Source organism: Musa acuminata, chromosome BXJ3-8 (genome assembly GCF_036884655.1).
Source record: "Musa acuminata AAA Group cultivar baxijiao chromosome BXJ3-8, Cavendish_Baxijiao_AAA, whole genome shotgun sequence".
Taxonomy (NCBI): Eukaryota; Viridiplantae; Streptophyta; class Magnoliopsida; order Zingiberales; family Musaceae; genus Musa; species Musa acuminata.
In genome coordinates, this window is record NC_088356.1 from 46,724,077 (window position 1) to 46,743,715 (window position 19,639).

General features: G+C 38.3%; 2 protein-coding genes and 1 long non-coding RNA gene across 6 annotated transcripts; 1 reads left to right on the forward strand and 2 right to left on the reverse strand.

Moving 5' to 3' along the window:
- Window positions 1–302: 302 nt before the first annotated feature.
- On the reverse strand, window positions 303–12,271 carry LOC103996103 (probable starch synthase 4, chloroplastic/amyloplastic). 4 transcript variants are annotated; one of them, XM_009416928.3, is made up of 16 exons: window positions 11,977–12,271; window positions 10,249–10,468; window positions 8,717–8,795; window positions 7,590–8,598; window positions 7,431–7,482; window positions 6,696–6,818; window positions 6,528–6,603; window positions 6,249–6,433; window positions 5,957–6,151; window positions 5,782–5,853; window positions 5,043–5,252; window positions 2,822–2,947; window positions 1,336–1,485; window positions 1,021–1,082; window positions 852–927; window positions 303–695 (listed from the first exon to the last, which is right to left on the reverse strand). In XM_009416928.3, exons 1-16 carry the CDS (start codon window positions 12,105–12,107, stop codon window positions 519–521), a joined length of 2,943 nt encoding a protein of 980 aa, XP_009415203.2. In that variant the 5' UTR covers window positions 12,108–12,271; the 3' UTR covers window positions 303–518. The 4 variants fall into 4 exon arrangements, with proteins under 4 accessions (XP_009415203.2, XP_065017916.1, XP_009415202.2 ...); XM_065161844.1 differs by having other exon boundaries at window positions 7,590–8,634; XM_009416927.3 differs by having other exon boundaries at window positions 10,246–10,468.
- A 1,854-nt stretch (window positions 12,272–14,125) lies between these two features.
- LOC135646131 (probable serine acetyltransferase 1) lies at window positions 14,126–15,342 on the forward strand. Its single transcript, XM_065165327.1, has one exon. The coding sequence runs from the start codon at window positions 14,237–14,239 to the stop codon at window positions 15,128–15,130; it is 894 nt and encodes a 297-aa protein (XP_065021399.1). The 5' UTR covers window positions 14,126–14,236; the 3' UTR covers window positions 15,131–15,342.
- Window positions 15,343–15,566: 224 nt separating this feature from the next.
- LOC135646132 (uncharacterized) lies at window positions 15,567–19,572 on the reverse strand. The gene is made up of 2 exons (XR_010498963.1): window positions 18,490–19,572; window positions 15,567–18,267 (listed from the first exon to the last, which is right to left on the reverse strand). It is a non-coding gene; the product is annotated as an uncharacterized LOC135646132 (long non-coding RNA).
- Between the last annotated feature and the right edge of the window lie 67 nt (window positions 19,573–19,639).

Here is a 19,639-nt window from a genome sequence, read left to right on the forward strand (position 1 = left end):
AGATGTCATGCAATAATAGTTGAATGGAATGAATGGAAGGTGAAACACCCCCCGAAAAGAACACACAAGAATATGCGTGTGATCATGTTAACAGTGTACGATCTGTCTGTCACAAAAGAAACTTGTATCGACTATATGCAGAATAAAAACGGGAAAGAGCAAACCTAAAAGTTCTTTGGACGATGGAGTGTCAATAGATGATCCATCACTACTGCATTCTAGAGAAGCATTGTGACCGTTACATGATGATAGGTCTGTCTTCACTTGTAACTATCCAAATGGTTCAACTTGCAGGTGCAATATATCTCACAACTTCAACCTTTCGATTAGTAATGAAAATTTCAAAATTGTCCATCTCCCATTATGATTAGTGGCCAGACTTGGAGCAAAGGATCAAAGAAATGAATGCCCCAGTGCATCCCAAAGATAAATACTTCCACAGCGTATCAGTTCCCAGAAAAGAGGCCCTGCCTCAAGAATTGGAACAGAATAACGAATGTGTTGATGAAATAAAACTTTTACACTCGAGCTGCTGCCCTTGCTCTAGCCACAGATCTTTCGTATAACTCTTCGTATTGTGATGCTGAAGAATCCCAACTGAAATCCAGTCTCATGTCCTTCTGAACAAGTTGTTGCCAGCTCTCAGGGCTTCTGATGTAGTGCTGAAATGCCCGTTCCATGGCACTGCTTAGGCCCTACAGACATGTTCTTGTCACTTTGACTTGATGGAACTTTGGTTTTGAATCAAATACAGGAAACTCTCAAGGATGATGAGAAATTAACATATGAAATCACACATACTAAAATTAAGTGTTTGAACACTGCTCCAACGAAGCAACAATGACGTTTACCTGCTCATCAGGTGCGACAAATGTGAATCCATTTTGGTATTGTTCTGGTATCGTATTATCATCAACATCAAAAACACTGCAGGAAGAAGAATGTAACAAGTTAATCAATTTGAAAATAAATATTTGTACATGGTGATAGAAATAAGAAACATTCAGATCGAATACCTACCTATCATTCAGCCCGCCAGTTTTTCTTACAATTGGAACAGAACCATATCTCATAGCAATCATCTGTATCATAAAAAATTATGAAATAATAGTTTCAAAATCAATGCAAAAACAGAACCCATAAAATATTGAAAATGGCAGTCTCAGGTATTTTTATTATCATGCAAGTACTATTGAATAACAAAAATCATCCTTCCATGTGTAACAGATTAGTGGCCTTAGAAATGGTACAGGAGAGAAGCTTTTCTCCATAACAACCTTAAAATAAGTCCAGATAAATATCAGAAGCAGCAGAAATATAACAAAAAGTTCATACCTGAGTAAGGCCACAAGGCTCAAACATTGATGGAATAATAAACATGTCAGATGCTGCATAAATCAAGTGTGAAAGAGCATCATCATATTTCAAAAGCAACCGGACGTGAGAGTGGCTCTGGAAATGGTTTGCAATGTCCTCAAACTCCCGCTGCAAGATTAAGTAATCTTAGACACACTATTTGTCCATGAAAAACAGGCCTCATATTGCTTGGAAAGCATTTGCAAACAAAAATACAAGCAGAATCAATTTAAAATTACATATTTGTTTATCTTCAGTTTTGCATACACTAACTCTACCCAACCTGTATTAGTGGGAGCCTTGCATGCCGGATCATCTTTTTTTTTCTATGCTCAAATTTTGTAGGCCTACAAGTATTGTTGGTTGTTTAACCAGAGAAGATGACCAAGTATCTTGGAGGTTCATAAAATATAATTTTTGTCATTTCCCTAAAAAAAATGAAAAATGCAATTCAACTTCTGAGATTTGAAGAAATCACGATATAAGTGAAAATTTCTCAACTGGTCGAAGAGATTAGGGACCAGACTTCTGATAATTACAAAATTTCTCAACTGGACCAGGTTTGGTCAAAGAAGCTAGAAAACCTGGCCTCAGACAACCGCAAGGATTGTGTATCTTCCTTTTTGCCAAAAGACAGAATTCTAGGTCTTATTTGTTTTCATTACTCCTCATGAATGTTCTATGGAGAAAGCTAGACAAGCTTCCCAAGTATCAACAGAAGAGGGGACATTGACAGAGAGATGATGCATAAGGAAGTAAATTTACCATCAATAGTATGAAATATAACCGTGAGTAAGGCATAATAAATATAACCATTTAATAGCTAGATTCCAACCTTCTAAGGGATAAAGCAAAGTCATTTGTGAGGACTATAAATAAATATGTAATTGTGGACTTTTGCAATATTTATGCAATGTAACCAAGTACCTACTTTTGTAGAAAATCATGCATAGATTGTAAAATGATTTAATGTAGCAGCTTATATCAGCAGCAGATATGCTATCACTACATACCTCATTAGAGAAGTTCAGAATTGTGTTATTTGTTCTAGAGGACACTTGAACCATTCATGATAACAAGTCAATAAACCATGATGCAGTAATTATAATTTCATAGAAGTCCTAAATTTTGGCATTCCTGTATAAATTGCTGATTCTCATACAAAGCTAACATATTATTATTTTATAAACTGTAAACATCATTTATCCATAAATTGCAAGAACATTCATATATTAAGAATATCTCCTGTCAGATTTAGGGAGTCCCATGTGTGATTCCTCTAGATCATTTGGATACATAACACACATGTTTCATGTCTGAGTAAAACATATAAAGTTTAATTACTAATACCATAGTTTAGGAAGACCCAAGGATCATCGCTCATAAAGAGTAAAAATATCATTAAAATAAAACTAAGAACTGTCCATAAAACTGACAGTTTATTTTTTGATAAAAGAAACATTACTTGAATGTGGGGCACTGGACTTGAACCAAGAAGCACAAACTGTCCTCCTAACTCAAGCGCACAGTATATTGCATGTCTGATAAGATGGACACCTTTCTGTGGTACAAGCCGTGTAATACAACCAACCTGTTCATGAAATTTCGATACTTGATTTGAGATGACAAATACTATGAGCTGACCGAATTTGGAGCATGGTTAAAAAGAATTTTATATCGACTTCAGAGCAATGATCTACATCTCCAATTTTTAACCCAAGTATCAGCAGAGTACTAACTAAAAGAACAAATTACTATGTTCTATGCATAAAGATATATCACTTCGAAGAAAAGGATTAAGAGGAAAATGACTATAGGCACAAAGCTACAAAAAAATCTAAAATTGGTATCTCATAAATAAAGGTGTGCTTTGGATTTTCTTCCTTGACAATTATCTTTTGATTGTTATATTGTATTTTCTTGGGCTTATCAAAAGGGTGAATTGGCATCATAGTATGTTTGACCATTTATGACTTAGATGCCAAGTGTTCCAGAGTCATAGAAATATCCTTTGCTTGCAGGGATATGAATCCCCAGTTCCAAAAGGTAACATAGCCGTCCATTTAACCCTGTAAAAACCCTGCATTTGTGGAAGCCTTAATTGTATCCTTTAAAGCATGGAGATGGATATTATGGGTTACACTGACATGGAAAATCATAAAAATTTACAAGACATGACAGAGATGATATTTACTACATGTATATAGTCAAATGCTATTCTAATTTTATACTTAATAAAATAATGATAATATATGATCATCATAAATAAAAACCTTGATAACAAGCACAATAACTGTTCGTGCACATAGCAAATACTCACACAAGTACTTGAAGCTCACACAGACATACATACATGACGTCATGGAGTATAAATTCTAAATGGCATACACATTACCCATAGTTGTTTCTTGAAGTAATCTGTGGATGAGTAAAGTGTCCAACATACATACAATATGTCAATATAAATAAATTTAGATGGTACAACAGTCATGTGTTTTAACCACCCAACATGTGTCACGAAGTGCCTAACAATTGACGTTTGCGTTCAACATGTACACTGCAAGTATTGGACAGGTTTCCTGCTTTAGAGGCCACATCCTTATTTTCTAGGACTCATTAACTGGACACCTACCTATACATTTTCATTGCCATCTTCTATCCCACTCAACTAGCTTTGCACAAGATCAGAATATCATTCATTAGTCTATTTGTTACCTCTGGATTAACCTGATAATTAATGCTGATTAAGGCATGTTGATCAAGATCAAGATAACAGTGAATCTGCAACCATTTATAATGCAACATCTTTGTTTCCACCATATTGATAAATGATAAAAGAGAGAACACTTTTTTGCAATGTAGATACTGCACCCCAAGAGTCAAGCAATAACACTACTCATTTATAAACTTCAATGAGCTCAAACTTTGAACTATTTTAAAAGAACAATAATCAATAGAGATTGACAGTTGTAAAAACAGTAGTTTGATAAGTTAACCTATGAGATTTCAGAAAAACATTAAATGGCTGCTTAAAGGAGAACTGCATCTATTTTCAACTTTTGGTTAAAATTATGGAAAAACATATGGAGACAGGAGTTGATCTTAGTGACATTTTATTACCCACAAGACAGCACAACTATGGAGACTGAAAGAAGAATACAAATAGCTTCTGTAGTTATCTGGAGGCTCAGCAGCTGCTAGTAAGAACAATAAACCTAGGAAGGGCTTCCTGAGTAACAAAAGCATTCAAATGACTAATGACAAAACCCTACATGACACTGGTTAGTGCGTGTTGGTCTTTTTTGGTGCCTGTAATAAGTAATATTCCAGCTCCATAAAAAGTGCTTCCCAAGTTGCAATCAAGTTTATAGGAAAGGTAGCCCAAGGAACCACGCCTACTTCTGTGTGATTGTTCACTTAATGATATGTTCGATTCCTTTTTAACGAAAAAATCAAAACAGGTTAAAGTCTGCCAACCAATTATGAACAGTGGTGAACATAATAAAGCTTGCTTATGAAGTCTGAGGCATATTACCACTATGACAAACCACTGCAAAGCATGAGCAACTACAAAGAACATATAGGTTTTTGACAATCAAGCTTTAAACTTCACATAACTCTATAACAAGGACATATAAGATAGAAATCAGATAACATAACTATATTTTTTATGTGAAGAAGTTTACCAGTGGTTGAGAACCCTCAGAACGGGAAAGCTTAAGACACTTCCTTATAGCATCTTTGTTCTCTGCTTTTCCCTGAAGATCATCAGCACTGTACTGGACACTGATATAGTTATCTGTGGAAGGATTCCATGCATCTGTATCAATGCCATTAAGAATCCCAATAAATTTCTTAGAATGAGATTTTAATGTTTCATGGAGGCCCCGACCACCCTGTCAAAAGAAGCCACACATATAAAAACAAAAGTTAAAAGAAGCTATATATATTTGTCCAAAACACTAAATAACTCATTCACCAGAACCATAACAGTATTGACTAAAGAACATAGATGCAGTTCATGACTGCAGAAATGAATCAGACATTCAAGGATAACCATTAAAAACGAAAACCACAAGTCACATTGAGATAGACTATGCTCACTACAATTAAATTAAGGAAACAACTATAAAGAGATAAGACACAAATTCTTAGTTGTGGCCCAACGAGATATCTGTTTTTCAGTGGTGGCTGATTTCAGGCGCTCCACATATCTTCAATAACTAAATTTGCATTCATCTGAATGCACTTTTAAATATTTGGAGACTTGCTGCTCCAATGAGGTTATTAGTTATAGGAGCAGAGGCTTAATGACCGAGATAAATATATAACATGCACAGGGTGCATCTCTGTGGTAAGCAAGTATCTTGACCATAAACGAAAAGCACCAGTTGCAAATGTTACTAGAAAGGTCGGTGTCAGTACCTCTACAGTGCGGACCTCTTGAGAATAAGTTGGCGATACAGTGGTAACAATGTTAGAGAACACAATTGCACCCTGAAATTTCAATCCATTGCTTTACCATTGCAATACAGGAAAACAAATTTATGCTTTAAATAATATTTTACATGCATATTTGCAAAATGGTCTATCAAATTACCTTGACAGTATTGACTTTGTCATCTGCTGAGTGGTCCCGCATCCTGTCAGGTCTGTTTAGCTGGTGGACATCAAGTCCACAGGACGCCAATTCCGAAGCAGGTGCTGTTCCTTGATACTCGAAGTTGTGGCAGGTGAAACAAATTCTAGCTGAATTAAAACCCTTGGCAGCATATATATCCCAATAAAGTGGTGCCTGGAAAAAGAGAAAGTCTGGGAAACGTTAGAAAATGTTAAATATGGTTGTGTCCGGTCTAATAACATGATTTCAGCAGATGGTACTGAATGCCTACAACAAAGGCTGTCTGCCAATCATGACAATGGATTATGTCAGGTTTTTTCCCAGCTTGATAGAGCAATTCAACAGCTGCACGGCTAAAGAATGAGAAACGCTTGAAGTCATCATACTCTCCATAGTATTTTCCTCTCCAAAAGAACTTAGCTGGATGATGAGGTTCTATAAAATAGACAGGAAGACCTGTAAATCACATTCCCATGAGCCTCAATTAGTTAAATTATATTAGTTCTTCTTCAGCAGAAGTTAAAAATCAGTGTCAATCAAAGCTTTAGACCTTCAATAATCCCAACCCAAATTTTGTTCCTGAAGAGTTGTCCATCAAAATAAGATTCTACTACAACATCCAGTGCCTGTAACATTAGCCAAACTGGAAATTTAGTAAATGACCCAGCACACTTTCCCAGAAGTTTGAGATGATACATACAAAAAGATAGTGATATACCTTCATATCAGTGATAAGATCATACTGCATGCAGTCATATTTTGGCAGGACAATTTCCACCAGGTGTCCCTTCCTCTGTAGTGCTTTACCAAGACCTGATATAACATCCCCTAAACCACCGACCTAAGAACATAGCTAGATTAGAAAATGGTCAAATAATAGAAAGGAGCATTTGAGTTTAGTAATGGTGGAAATGCAAATTTTTAGGTTAAATAAGTTACACTTCGGCAGCGTAGCTTTTCAAAATGGTCACATTTAGATGGTTTCATGTTCCTCTAACTTCAAAGTAATGCTTCAGAAGTCAGTTCAAGTGTGCAATAATAAAATGGAAAACCAGATGAACGTTGTAACATACACAACGTACTTGAACAAGTGAGTTCTTACTGCCATTTTTTAGTAACTAACCAATATTTTCTTCTTGACTGTTCACTTGCAACAACAATAAATAACTCGAGATAACTCTTGTAGATCAGTATTACGTATTGAGTGTGGACCCAGAATTACTTCTAAGTTCAAATTAGATAAATATATCCTAAATTAAATGATCAGGTATAGACTGAAGTGAATAACAAAGTACTCCAAAAGCTAAAGAAAAGATCTAAAGAGAATCTTAAAACCAATTCATCATGAATTTAAGCTGAAAGAAAAACATTAGACAAGTTAAACTTTTGAATACCAGGTTGCAAAAATTCTCATAATTTGTATCCCATTACTTCAATTGTGGGTTCAGCTCACCTTTGCAACTGGGGCCATTTCTGCTGCAATATGGATTATGTGCATTCCTGGACTGCATTAGTAAATCAGTAAAAAGAAAAGATTGGTTATTTGTAGACGTGTTTCATGGGAAAATGTAGTACAGTCCACATCCACCTATAATGGAAACAGAAACCCAACCTTGTACGAGAGTAAGTCAACTTAAGGAATGTAGCCAACTTTTCATGCTCACTCTTGCTTCTGCTTGCTAAATATGCATCACGAATCTGAGCATCCTTCTTCCATGTCATTTCTCTCAACAACTTAGCATCATTGACTGATATTTTCTTCTCAAGCAACCAACCATCAATTATAAGCAGCAAGCGGCTCCAGAATTCCTGGGGCAGATTTTCCAAAGAAAGTTCTTGAGATCTTTTCTCGATTTCTTCTTTTAATCTTTCCAGTGCATCATGAAATTCTCTAACTGATTCTTGAAACAACTGAATTTGAGAATGTATTTCTTGGTCAGACTCCCACAATTGCTTCTCCAACAGTTCAATTTTCTCTCGCAAAGTCTCATCATAATGGTGAAAATTTTCAGATGGAAACTTTGACACAGTTGCTTCTGTCACTAATGCTTCTATCTTGTCAACCTTCTTCTGCAGCTCATGATATTGTTGTAAACCTAAAGTAGGCTGGTCCATCACTCTGCTTGCATCATTAAACAATGCTTGCAAATTTTCTACCTTGTCCAACAAAGCTTTGCATTCATATCGCAGAGAAGCAAGTCTTGAAACATCATCCTGAGCATTTGACAGTTGAGATTGCAACTCCATAAGGGAAGCCTCCAACAAGGAATGTCTTTTCTCCAGCAAAGGTAAACGCTCCTCTGTTTTACTAACATCAGCCAGTTTCAACTTAAGCATCTGTATATCATCCTTTAGCAACGCATTTTCTTTCCTCAGGTCATTAAGCTCCAAAACAAGGGGAGATTCATCATCCAGTGTACCATGCTTTCCTTCCTCGATAGAATTCCTTGAAGATATTTCAGTCTTCAATTTCTCAAGCTGATTTTCGAGGAGTTCTGCATTTATCTTTTCTTGAGCTGCAACTTTAATTCGTGCATCTGTTTCTGCCAACTTCATCTCTAGATTGTTTATTTCAGCTTGCAAAGCCTCCTTTTCAGAAAGAATTTTGTCAAGTTCTTCAACTGCATAAACTCGAGCTTGATTAAGAAGCAAAATATCTAAAAAAATTGTAAGAGAGGGAAAAAATTATGAAGGATAAAGACAAGAAATTTTTATGGAAACACAAATAAATATGCCTACTTTTCTCAGCATTCCTGATCGTGGCTATCAGGTCCTCTAGATGAATGCTTGGATGCTCTTGTTCATCATTATTCTCAATCTGCAAAAGAAAATAGCCTATTACTCTGAAATTTTATTCCCTTGAAGAGAAATTGATCATAGCAATTTAGTTGTGTGCATCAATTGCTTCTATATGTATCTGTAGACAATAAATAAGCATCAATCTCAAAAAGGAGTTAGAAGGTGCAATGAAAGCTATTAGAGATCATCTGAGACCATATGCAGTGAAAAAAATACACAAAATTTATGCATTTGACTGATAAAATTGAAATTTATAAGCAAATTCCATTTTTCTTCCATAGTTCCAACTTCGGTTGAAGAAAATTTTAGTTATGCAGAATAAAGTAGAGAAGTTGTTTGTTGCAATGATAATTTCCGTATCAACTGTGGGAAAAGAAATTCTTTAAAGTGAATGCTATTGTCTTGTTCTGCTTGTTTCAAGTCAATAATTCATTCCTTTTGTTGGCAAGTCATTGAGGAATGAGGACAATTTTGCAACTTCTAAGATAGCTCTCTAAGGTGAAGATAAGATTCTTTTTTATTTGGAAGGGATTTATATCTGCAATGGAATTGGATGTTCTTGATTAATGGAAAGATTCTGCTTTGGAAAGAATAGTGGGGGAACTCACAAATCCAGTGTGCTCCCTACGATCTTGCCAGCATAGTTCACCTTACCGATCAGTACCGGTGAACCAATCGGCCATCAGTTTGATAGGTACTGACATATCAACACATGGTACGGTGGGATATACCGATAGACCAATATGTACCGCCCGTACCAAGCGGTATGACGCGGTACGATGAACCTTGCTTGCCATTGCTATATTCTATGTTTTTCTGAATTATGTTTGCATCTGTTGATGAAGAAGCCTTCTCAACTATAAATACTTGGAATGGCAATCAAGGCCTTGACACAACGAAAAGATGGTCAAAATAGACTTCCCAAAGGATCCCAATATGCATGGCCATTTAGGAGTTCAACCACTGAACGATGAAATAAAGCATATGGTAACTCTCTCTTGAAGAATAAAGTGTCTTGCTGGATAATAACACATTTGAAGTGTTAATATTTAATCAAAGAGTCCAGCACAGAATGAAAAGGTGTCACAATATGTAGCATATGTCCACAAAGAACAGTGAAAATGATTAGCAAATGATTTGACACTCTACAAGTTAGGTTGTGGCAGACAAGAATCCCAATGACAAATCTGCAATCCTGCACTATCTTGACAGTAATATTACAACCTAACAACCTTTATTGCTATAAGATAAAAGATAATAAGTAAACTCAAAAGACAGTGGTCAAAGAATAGAGTCTGATATGAACCATGATAGTTAAAAAAATAATCTAAGATTATACATCATGTCAGGTGAATGACATGATGTCAAAAAAAACTATCCAATTAAAAAAATGAACTTTTGCAATTAACCATCTATATTACCAACAGTAAAAAAAATCACAAAATTAACCACAAAAAAGAGTACAATACCACCATATTAGTTTCTTCAAAAGATGATACTGCTACATCCGTCTCGCTGTTACTATCAGACTCAGCATCATTGCTTGGTATGGTTATTTGGCTTGAATGTGATACACCAGCAGAGCTAGCTTCTTCAGGTTCACAACCGATATTGTCATGGGATTGAGCATTCATATTTAGTGACAGCCGCTCTGTAGGAGCCCTTTTAAATTGCTGTCTCTTTTGCTGGGAACTGTATATGTTCAAGCATTTTTCCAAACAGCAGTTATAATATATTACAACAGTTCTTCACAAACAAAAAGTTATAGTGGATTCACTATAATAAGTAATTAGAGAACATATTATTATTTTCATATTTAATCAATTTTTATTGTACTGGCAATGCAGAAGATATGGCTTCCTAGCAAGTTTAAATCACATGTTTTTGTATACAAAACAAAATAGCCAAACCATTCAAAACTTCTTCATATTGTTTTGGTACCAACCTATGAGTTATCAGAGAACGCTCCAACCTGTGGCTAGCAAATATAATTGTCAGGTTTAAATTAACCAAAGCAATCGATTTACTTGATATCATACTAGTAACAAAAATTTTCGAATTTTCCAAATCAGTATAGTCTTAAAACAACCATGTCAAGTATGGTTGTCACAAGTCAATACATCACAGGCACTTAAGTAGACTTCTATTCCTACTAACAATGATAATCTAAAATAACAGAAAAGAAAGATAAAAAAAATTACAATCAGTTCTTTTTTTTTGTCTTCTCCCTTCTTCTCCAATTGTAAATTTTAATATTGTGTTATATTGTATTATTGCCATATTTATCCTGTTCTTTCAATTAAACTATTACATAGCAAAAAATTTACTCCTAATACCTACCAAAAAAAGCAAAATCGTAATCCTAAAATAGACCCAATCTATATATAATTGTCCTTCTTAAAATATTAATAAAATAAGGAGAAGATTCTAGAAGAGCGAACAAGGATTCATGACTTGGTCAAGCAGAACTTAACATAAAATCAACCATAACTTGACCAACCTAGCTTTTTCTATTTAATCAAACACTAATTAAACTCAATTTGGACTAGAACCAAACCAGAATGTGTTCCATCTTTCCATATCGAGTTCAATAATTAGTTTGTGAATTCCTGAGATTTCTTCAAAATAGGTTGTGGCTTACATTTAATCATGACCTGCCCGCTAGGCCTGCTAAAGTACTAATCCAATTAGTTGAATATAATGAGCCTAGGACCATGTGGCTCAATACCATAAAACCCAAACCCCACATCCGATGGGGAACTAGTTGTGGCATCACGTATTTTGTGCGCCATCTCTCTCAAAATGGGCTTATTCCATCATAATTCTAAAAGCTTTAGCTGGCTGTGCTGTCAGATTATATTACTGAGAACCAGTCTTCTTTAATACTCTCCTTCCTTCGTCAAGTGTCGGCTAATAAAATGCCATGTACTTGGATTTTCTTCAGACTTGCAAATGATGCACTGATTCCAAGATTATAACAAATTTCATCGATCTTGTCCCAGCGATCATGGCACAAGAAGAAGCAAGAAGGTGAATCCAACCAAGAACCCAAGCTTAAGACACCAAACCAACGATTTCATGAAAGGCAACCGATCGCCAACCGACCGGATCGAATCAGGAAAGCATCAGATAACCGCCGATGGTGCCACAAAGCAACAGGAAAGCTACGCATGCGAATAAGAAGAAAGAAGAGGACGGACCTCAAATGCCTGTTCCGCATCTTGCAAGAGACCGCGCGCGAGAGGCGGAGACACGCGATCGGGGGCCGGGTGGGGGTCTTGGCGCAGCTGAAGCCGCGGCCGAGAACCAGGTAAGACGCCACCGACGCCATGCGAGGGGAGCTCGAAGGAAAACAGCACCAGGAGGAGGACAGAAGTTAGGGTTCTTCGGCTACGATCGCCACAAGAAGAAACGATGAGAAGAGAGAAGCGACGGCACCTTCGGCTTCTCCAATTCAAGCAACCGCTCGGCTTCGAGCTTCCGTTTACTCGGGAAGTCATCTCGTTGCTTTACTTATCGATCAGGACCGTCGATCGGATGCATATTTCCGGACGGTTACTGCGTTGATCGGAGATCGAAGAATCTGGACCGTCAGAATAGGATGGAGAGAGAAGGGACGACAGACAGCGTGTTCGAATCACGAGGTGGGGACGACAGGCGGCAATGACACCGTTCCCACCGGGGCGAGGGTGGGGCGCTTCCTTCTCGAAGTGGCGGACGGTCGAATTCTTTGGAATTGGATTCGACCCAACAAGCCCACGGGCTCTATGTCGGATCAAACATGAATTCGATCCATCAAATATAATAATTGATCTTATATAAACAATAATTGTTTTCTTGGCTCACTACACAGTCTGATAAAATAATTATTCATTAATTTGATTGATTCAACTATCAATACAAAATACTTAAAAGACCAATTCAATTATCTTTCTATGCCCGATATAAGATTGAATCGGGTTGGGTGTCATGGCTATCTGCCAGCAGCAGAGTTTGTCTAAACCTTCTCCTTTTCTGTCAGGAAACCATGGGCAGCAGCCTATCAACTTCACTAAAAGCTACCAATTGGGGGAGAAGGCAGAGTTTCTCAGTGACGACAAAAGACATAGCATTTGACCACGACAAAAGAGACTCCACCTCTAAAGGTCATAATAAACTGATGAAAACTTGCAAAACATAGAACACAACAACAAAAGACACTTGTGCAGTCCAAAGAAGATTGCATATCCACAAGCAATACTCCCAACTCCTCCAATATTATACTACTTGCAGTGTATGGCCAGCACAAGCTTGTGGCACATTATATATATAAATATATATACAAGTCATGTGAATCCACTACAGCTTCTATATACATGGAATGTTACTATTTTATTGTTGTATATGGTCATTAAGGAGCCCATAGGAAATCTATCATGGATGATGTCGATGAGCTCAGCACTCACGTCATCGTCTTAAGCCACGTCGGACTGCTTCCCATATAAGAGATGCGCTCACCTTTGTTGTGGTCTCGAATGAATCCAAACGGGCCACAAAGGCATGTTAAGCACGCACTGTGGCTCGCAAACGGACATACGGGAACGTAAGCACATATGGAACTCGAGACTCCTGCTGGGAATGGACTTTGACCGATTTCCCCGTCGACGTTCTGCATCAGCTGATTGCTACGTCTGAACCACGAGTTGGGAGTCAAAACTCACCAAAAACGACTGGCATTACAAAACAGGAATGGGGGACCATTGACTTGAAAATAATTGCATGTCGATCGAAAACAACCAATTTATTGGCTAATAATCGATTACAAATTCGAGCTCGGTATGACAGGATACAGGGAGACAGGAGTACAAAATTTATTGTGAAACATGTCATCACTGTATAAGCTTAAGTTTGAATTATCTACAACTACTAAGGAATTGACAATGAGATGGCGGCTAGAGAGGAAGGAAGAAAACGAAGACTCACTGTTCAGAAGAGAACTAATGGCGTTGTGGGACACCTTATGTTTATTAGGTTCACATCAAACGATACAATAGTTGGAAGTCACTAATAGGTCGAATGCAACCAAAATTAATCCATATTTAGACCCCAATTGTTAAAGAAACCAACTGTCAAATTCTTCTAATTTGGTTCGGTTTGGTTTCATCCCAAACATATATTTCTGAAATTATCCTCTCTTTGTATATATATATATATATATATATATATGAATATAGTAATCATTCTTCTAGAGAGCCCCACCAAACGGCTTGGCCTTTGGTGACCACAGAATGCTACTTTCTTCAACCTCCATCACTGGCTCTACTGGTAACTTAACTCGAGCTGTGTATATATAGAGCCTTACTCTGCACTTCCCTCGTCATCATTCACGCCCTGCCTACCTGCCTTCTCTCGCTCGATTTCTTTTCCGGCTCTATAATTCATCGACTCAGTAGAGAAGAGAGAGATCGAGTAGGGAGAGAGATGCCGGCGGGACAAGTGAACCGCATGTCGGCGACGGCGGCGATGGTGCCGACGTACCCGCCGCCGGAGTCCGAGACGGAGGAGGCGTGGGTGTGGGGGCAGATCAAGGCGGAGGCGTACCGCGACGCGGAGTCGGAGCCGGCGCTGGCGAGCTTCCTCTACGCAACGGTGCTGTCGCACCCGTCCCTCGCACGCTCCCTCGCCTTCCACCTCGCCAACAAGCTCTGCTCCTCCACCCTCCTCTCCACCCTGCTCTACGACCTCTTCCTCCAGTCCTTCTCCTCCTCTCCCACCCTCATCTCCGCCGTCGTCGCCGACCTCCTCGCGGCCCGCCATCGCGACCCCGCCTGCGCCAACTTCTCCCATTGCCTACTAAACTACAAGGGCTTCCTCGCCATCCAGGCCCACCGCGTGTCCCACCTCCTTTGGGGTCAAAACCGCCGCCCCCTCGCCCTCGCGCTCCAGTCCCGCATCGCCGACGTCTTCGCCGTCGACATCCACCCCGCCGCCCGCGTCGGCAAGGGCGTCCTCCTCGACCACGCCACCGGCGTCGTCGTCGGCGAGACCGCGGTCATCGGCAACAACGTCTCCATCCTCCACCACGTGACCCTCGGCGGCACCGGCAAGGCCGTCGGGGACCGCCACCCCAAGATCGGCGACGGCGTCCTCATCGGCGCCGGCGCCACCATCCTCGGCAACATCCGGATCGGCGAGGGGGCCAAGATCGGGGCCGGATCCGTCGTGCTCATCGACGTGCCCCCCAGGTCCACCGCCGTCGGGAGCCCTGCCCGGCTCATCGGGGGCAAGGACAAGCACTTCACGCACGACGACCTGCCTAGCGAATCGATGGATCACACATCCTTCATCCAGGAGTGGTCCGACTACATCATCTAACCTAGGGATTGCTGCTGCTTCTGCCACAGGGTGATGAATAAAGCATCAGGCTGCTTCTTATTACGTATGCCGTGAGACTGCCATGAGTTGCAAGTATGAGGACCTGTACAAAGTCCGGGTATAACATTCGATTGTTGTACCTTCTTATTGTGTTTTGCTCTGCTCTCATATGGATTCGAATGGTCATAAGTCGACTAGGTGAGCTTTTCTCATAGGAATATGGTCAAACATCTTATTTGCTTTGAGAAACTGTGTGCGCGTTTTTGATTGCATATGACATGCGGCGATGTTCTGGTGCTCTGATTCTTGTCAGATACAATTCTCAGAATCAACGATCTTCCGTCGATGAGCCAGCCGTCATAGAGCTCGACCTAATCAGCAAAAGATGAGAGACTCGATGACAAGAGAGTCTATCAAGTACTTTAGTGAGAATTCATAAAAATGAACATGCTAGCTAGTTTGATTAATAAAAACTTTATCAAATCATCCTATGATATAGGATCAAAATTTATCCTTTGCAAAAAGAAATCATAAAATTAGTAATGTACCTTAGTAGCAATACGACAAACAAAACAAAGCATATACGAACACAGCATGGCTTTCCTTTCTTGGTTGAAGGTTACTGCATAGACCGCAAATCTTTGTCAATTTCAACCTTCCTTTCTGACTTTTATTGCAAGTAAAGACTTTCTTTTCTCCTCCCTTGTCTTCTCGTACTCTTCCATAGTCATCCCCTTCGGGATCACGTTGAACGAGTCAAATAATACACACAACACACACTACATCATCGTTTCCCAGGTGGCAGAAGCAAAATAGATAGACACAATGTACACACCAAGCAGTAGTACTGAGGTGCATTACCACAACATCAAACAGTAGTACAAGCCAAACCAGAGAAGAACAAACATCAAGGATACCTTGAAAAGATTTCTTCAGATAACCTGAGGTGCATTATTTACTCCTCAAAATGTCATGTTCGGAATAAGTTCACTCGTCACCCCTAGATGTTGATTTTTCAGTCAACTAGCTAAAACAACTATGATAATAAACCTTTAGTGTAATTAATACATGAAACCTTCTGTACTAATAAAAGTCCTGCATGGAATTGCCAAATACCCCTTAATATTGTCGTTTTCATGTTAAACAAATCCTATTTCAATCTTTTATGTCATGAAATAAACAAAATGAACTAAACCAAGACATGGTGAAGTTATTTGTCAAAGTGTGCAAATAACAACATTCTAAAAGGGTAATACATAAATAGACAGTTTAATGTGTATATGTGCCATTCGAAGTTACAGTCATTATACTTCGTTCATTTTCTAGTAAGCATAGCACAAGAGCAAGTTTTCAAAGAATTAAATACTAAACAGTTTCTGTTCCAGTTACCATGCAATTATAACTATTAGCTACTTAGCTTAAACAATGGAAACTTGAAGTAAAGAAATAAACAATTAATATCAAGCCAAATTACAACATAGATGTACAAAAGCATTAAATTACAGCACAAAGACTTCAACCTGGAAACTACAACTACAGAAAGATGATCAGTTATCCAAATTATTTGAGCAATCAAAAACATAAAAAAATATAACTGAAATAAATTGAAGCAAAAAGTGGAATAAGTGCTCAAATTCATGAATTATTACTTTTAGTCACAACAAAGCATACGACAATAACAACAAGACCGTAAGCCCAATTATTTGAGGTCGACTACATGGATCTTTTATCATCATTGAGATCTGTAAAAAATCATATGTTTAGTTAAGTTCAGAGTACTTAAATCTTTATTTATAGTTTCTATTAAAGTCTTTAAGTCTTCCTTTATTTCTTTCGTATCATTAACATTAATCATTTTATCTCTTCTGACTATCATATCTAGAAGTCTCCTAAACACATGTATATATCATCTTAAATGATTGTCCTCTATTGCGTTACTTAGTTGTTCACAAATAACAATATTTCTTTTTCTATCTTTCCTAATAACTCCACACATCCATCTTAACGTTCTCATCTCGGCAACATAAATTTTTTGTATATGTTATTTCTTAACTACCCAACACTCAGATCCATAAAGTATTATTGGTCTTACAACGATTTTATAAAATCTTTCTTTAATCTCAAAGGTATCTGATATTCAGATAAGACTCCTAATGTCCCTTGCCATTTTAATCATTATGTTTTTACTTTATAAATAATATCTTCATCGATCTCTCCATCTTGTTGAATAATTGATCCAAGATACCTAAGGGTTTTACTTAAAGGAACTTATTATTCATCCAACTTATCTATATTATTCTGTCTAATTTTAAGATTACTAAAATTACATCTCATATATTCAGCTTTGGTCCTATTAAATCTAAAATCTTTAGTTTCTAATGATTGTCTCCATAGCTCACATATATAATTAATTCCACTTACGCTCTCATCAACTAAGACAATATCATCAACAAATAACATACACTAGGGAGCTCTATCATATAAGTGACCAGTAAGTTCATCCATTATCAATGTGAAAAGGTAGGGACTTTATGCGAATCATTGATGCAATACTATGCTAATAGAAAATTCAATAGACACACTTCCTATAGTTCTAACACTAATAATTACATTATCATACATATATTTAATATCAATATAATTTATGGATATACCTTTCTTTAATAAAACCCACCATACTATGAGAAAGAAGATTTCAAATTGAACAAACAATCCAAAGGAGATCTTGGTTGTCTCAATAAATAAGATGAGTTGACTGAGATTAGTAACATGAGGAGAGATTAAGGGAGACCAAAGAAATTTTACTGCAGATAAAAAAAATATTTGTTTGCTCTTGGTGTGACTACTGATGGTCACTTACATAGAGCTCAATGTTAAGAAGAATTTTGAGAAGCTAGACATTATGGTAGTTGCTGTATACAGACAAAAACTAGGAAAAACAACAATAACAATTTGCAACCTCAGTATGGTGGTAAATGAACCACTACGTTCAAATTAGCAAAAGAAGGAAAAAGAAACATTATGTGTCTATATATACATGGATCCTGTTGGTAAAGAGATGCCACACATACTAAAGAAACATTTGAATGAGTAGGAAACTAGGCAGAATAAATGTTCGTTCTAATATATCCCAACACCTGCAAAATTGCACCAAAACTCATCAATCAAAGTTTATGATAAATTTCCCATGTTACAGTGTACAATATAACACAACAAACAACCATGAAGAAGCAACTGATTGAAATGAACATTTTGTTCTTTGAAAAAACTTGTACTCAATAAATTATAAAAGGTTGTTTTTGAGCCATGAAATCGTTAGAGCATTATATCACAATAATGTATGTAAAGAAAGAAGCTACCTTATCCTCCTTTTCTCCTGTCTCAGGAGGCACACCCTACTTATTGTCCTTGCTCATATCTGTTGGTGGTTTTTTCGTGTTCTAGCTGCTTTTCGGTTGCAAGAGTCTTATTGGCATTAGAAACATCATCCTTCTCACTGTCTTCTAATACAGTTCCACAAACGTAACAAGATCAGTGATGGCAACTGCAAACATACCTTCACCAAAATTCTTCCGAGTATATCATGAATCACAAACGAAGAGGAAATCTTAACTGTGCCACAGTTACCAAGTCCTGCCCCATGGCGTTTAGTCTCATAACCTCAGCCTGTGCCACTGCGCCACTCATACAACCTACGTGAGGACCGTTCAGAGTCACCTCCAGAGTCCTCAATCCCACTGCCACCACTGCCCCCATATCTACCACGTGGCCACCACCAAATGGCTGACACGGCGGGCGTTCCCTCTCCAGAAGCCTATCGCTACCACCACTACCACCGCCATATTCCTTAGAGATCCTATTGGCGTTGCCATGTCCAAAGTAACGATTTGGGCACGTCCCGCCACTTCGACCACCTCTTCCATCCCTTGTTTCGCCACGGCCAGCACCACCGCGTGATGGTGCAGCATTTCTCGCCTCCCTCACTATATGCCAAACACACTCGGAAGCTTCGCTTAGGACATTAGGTCATTGAAAAAAGATCAAATTTCAACGGAGACCACACAAGACCCAAAATTCGATAGGAAACATCACAAAGGTCGACCTTTCGAAAAGCACCGCGCTGAACCAAACCAAATGCGATTGGTACTAACCGGATTGAACAAGGTGGAGAAAAGTTCTTGCGGAAAGCTTCGCTACTGCCGACGAAGTCGAAGGGGTTCGCGGTGGCCATCTCCGCGAAGGGCCGCCTCAATCTCCGGCCACAGAGCGGCTGCAGCGAAGCCTATAACCGGAACAACCACACCCGCGATGCGATCTCCATGGGAGATCCTAAATGAATCAGGGGCCAGACGCCCCTCGGGAGAGCAGAAAGCTAGGGTTTGGGTGTTCATGTCTAAAGTATTCTTTCAGGAAAGGAAATGACAATATTAGTCACAAAACGAATATTTATTTACAGCCTAAAGTAAACAGTGTTGGGTGTTCATGTCCTCTGAGTTGATGCTTATCGTG

Coding starts and splice junctions, on each gene's coding strand:
- LOC103996103 (XM_065161843.1), bottom strand. CDS start 12,107: ATGGCGTCGGTGGCGTCTTACCTGGTTCTCGGCCGCGGCTTCAGCTGC. Junction 8,796..10,245: donor TTGAAGAAACTAATATGGTG/GTATTGTACTCT, acceptor TTTCTTTTGCAG/ATTGAGAATAATGATGAACA. Junction 6,604..6,695: donor ATCTTATCACTGATATGAAG/GTATATCACTAT, acceptor CTAATGTTACAG/GCACTGGATGTTGTAGTAGA.
- LOC135646131 (XM_065165327.1), top strand. CDS start 14,237: ATGCCGGCGGGACAAGTGAACCGCATGTCGGCGACGGCGGCGATGGTG.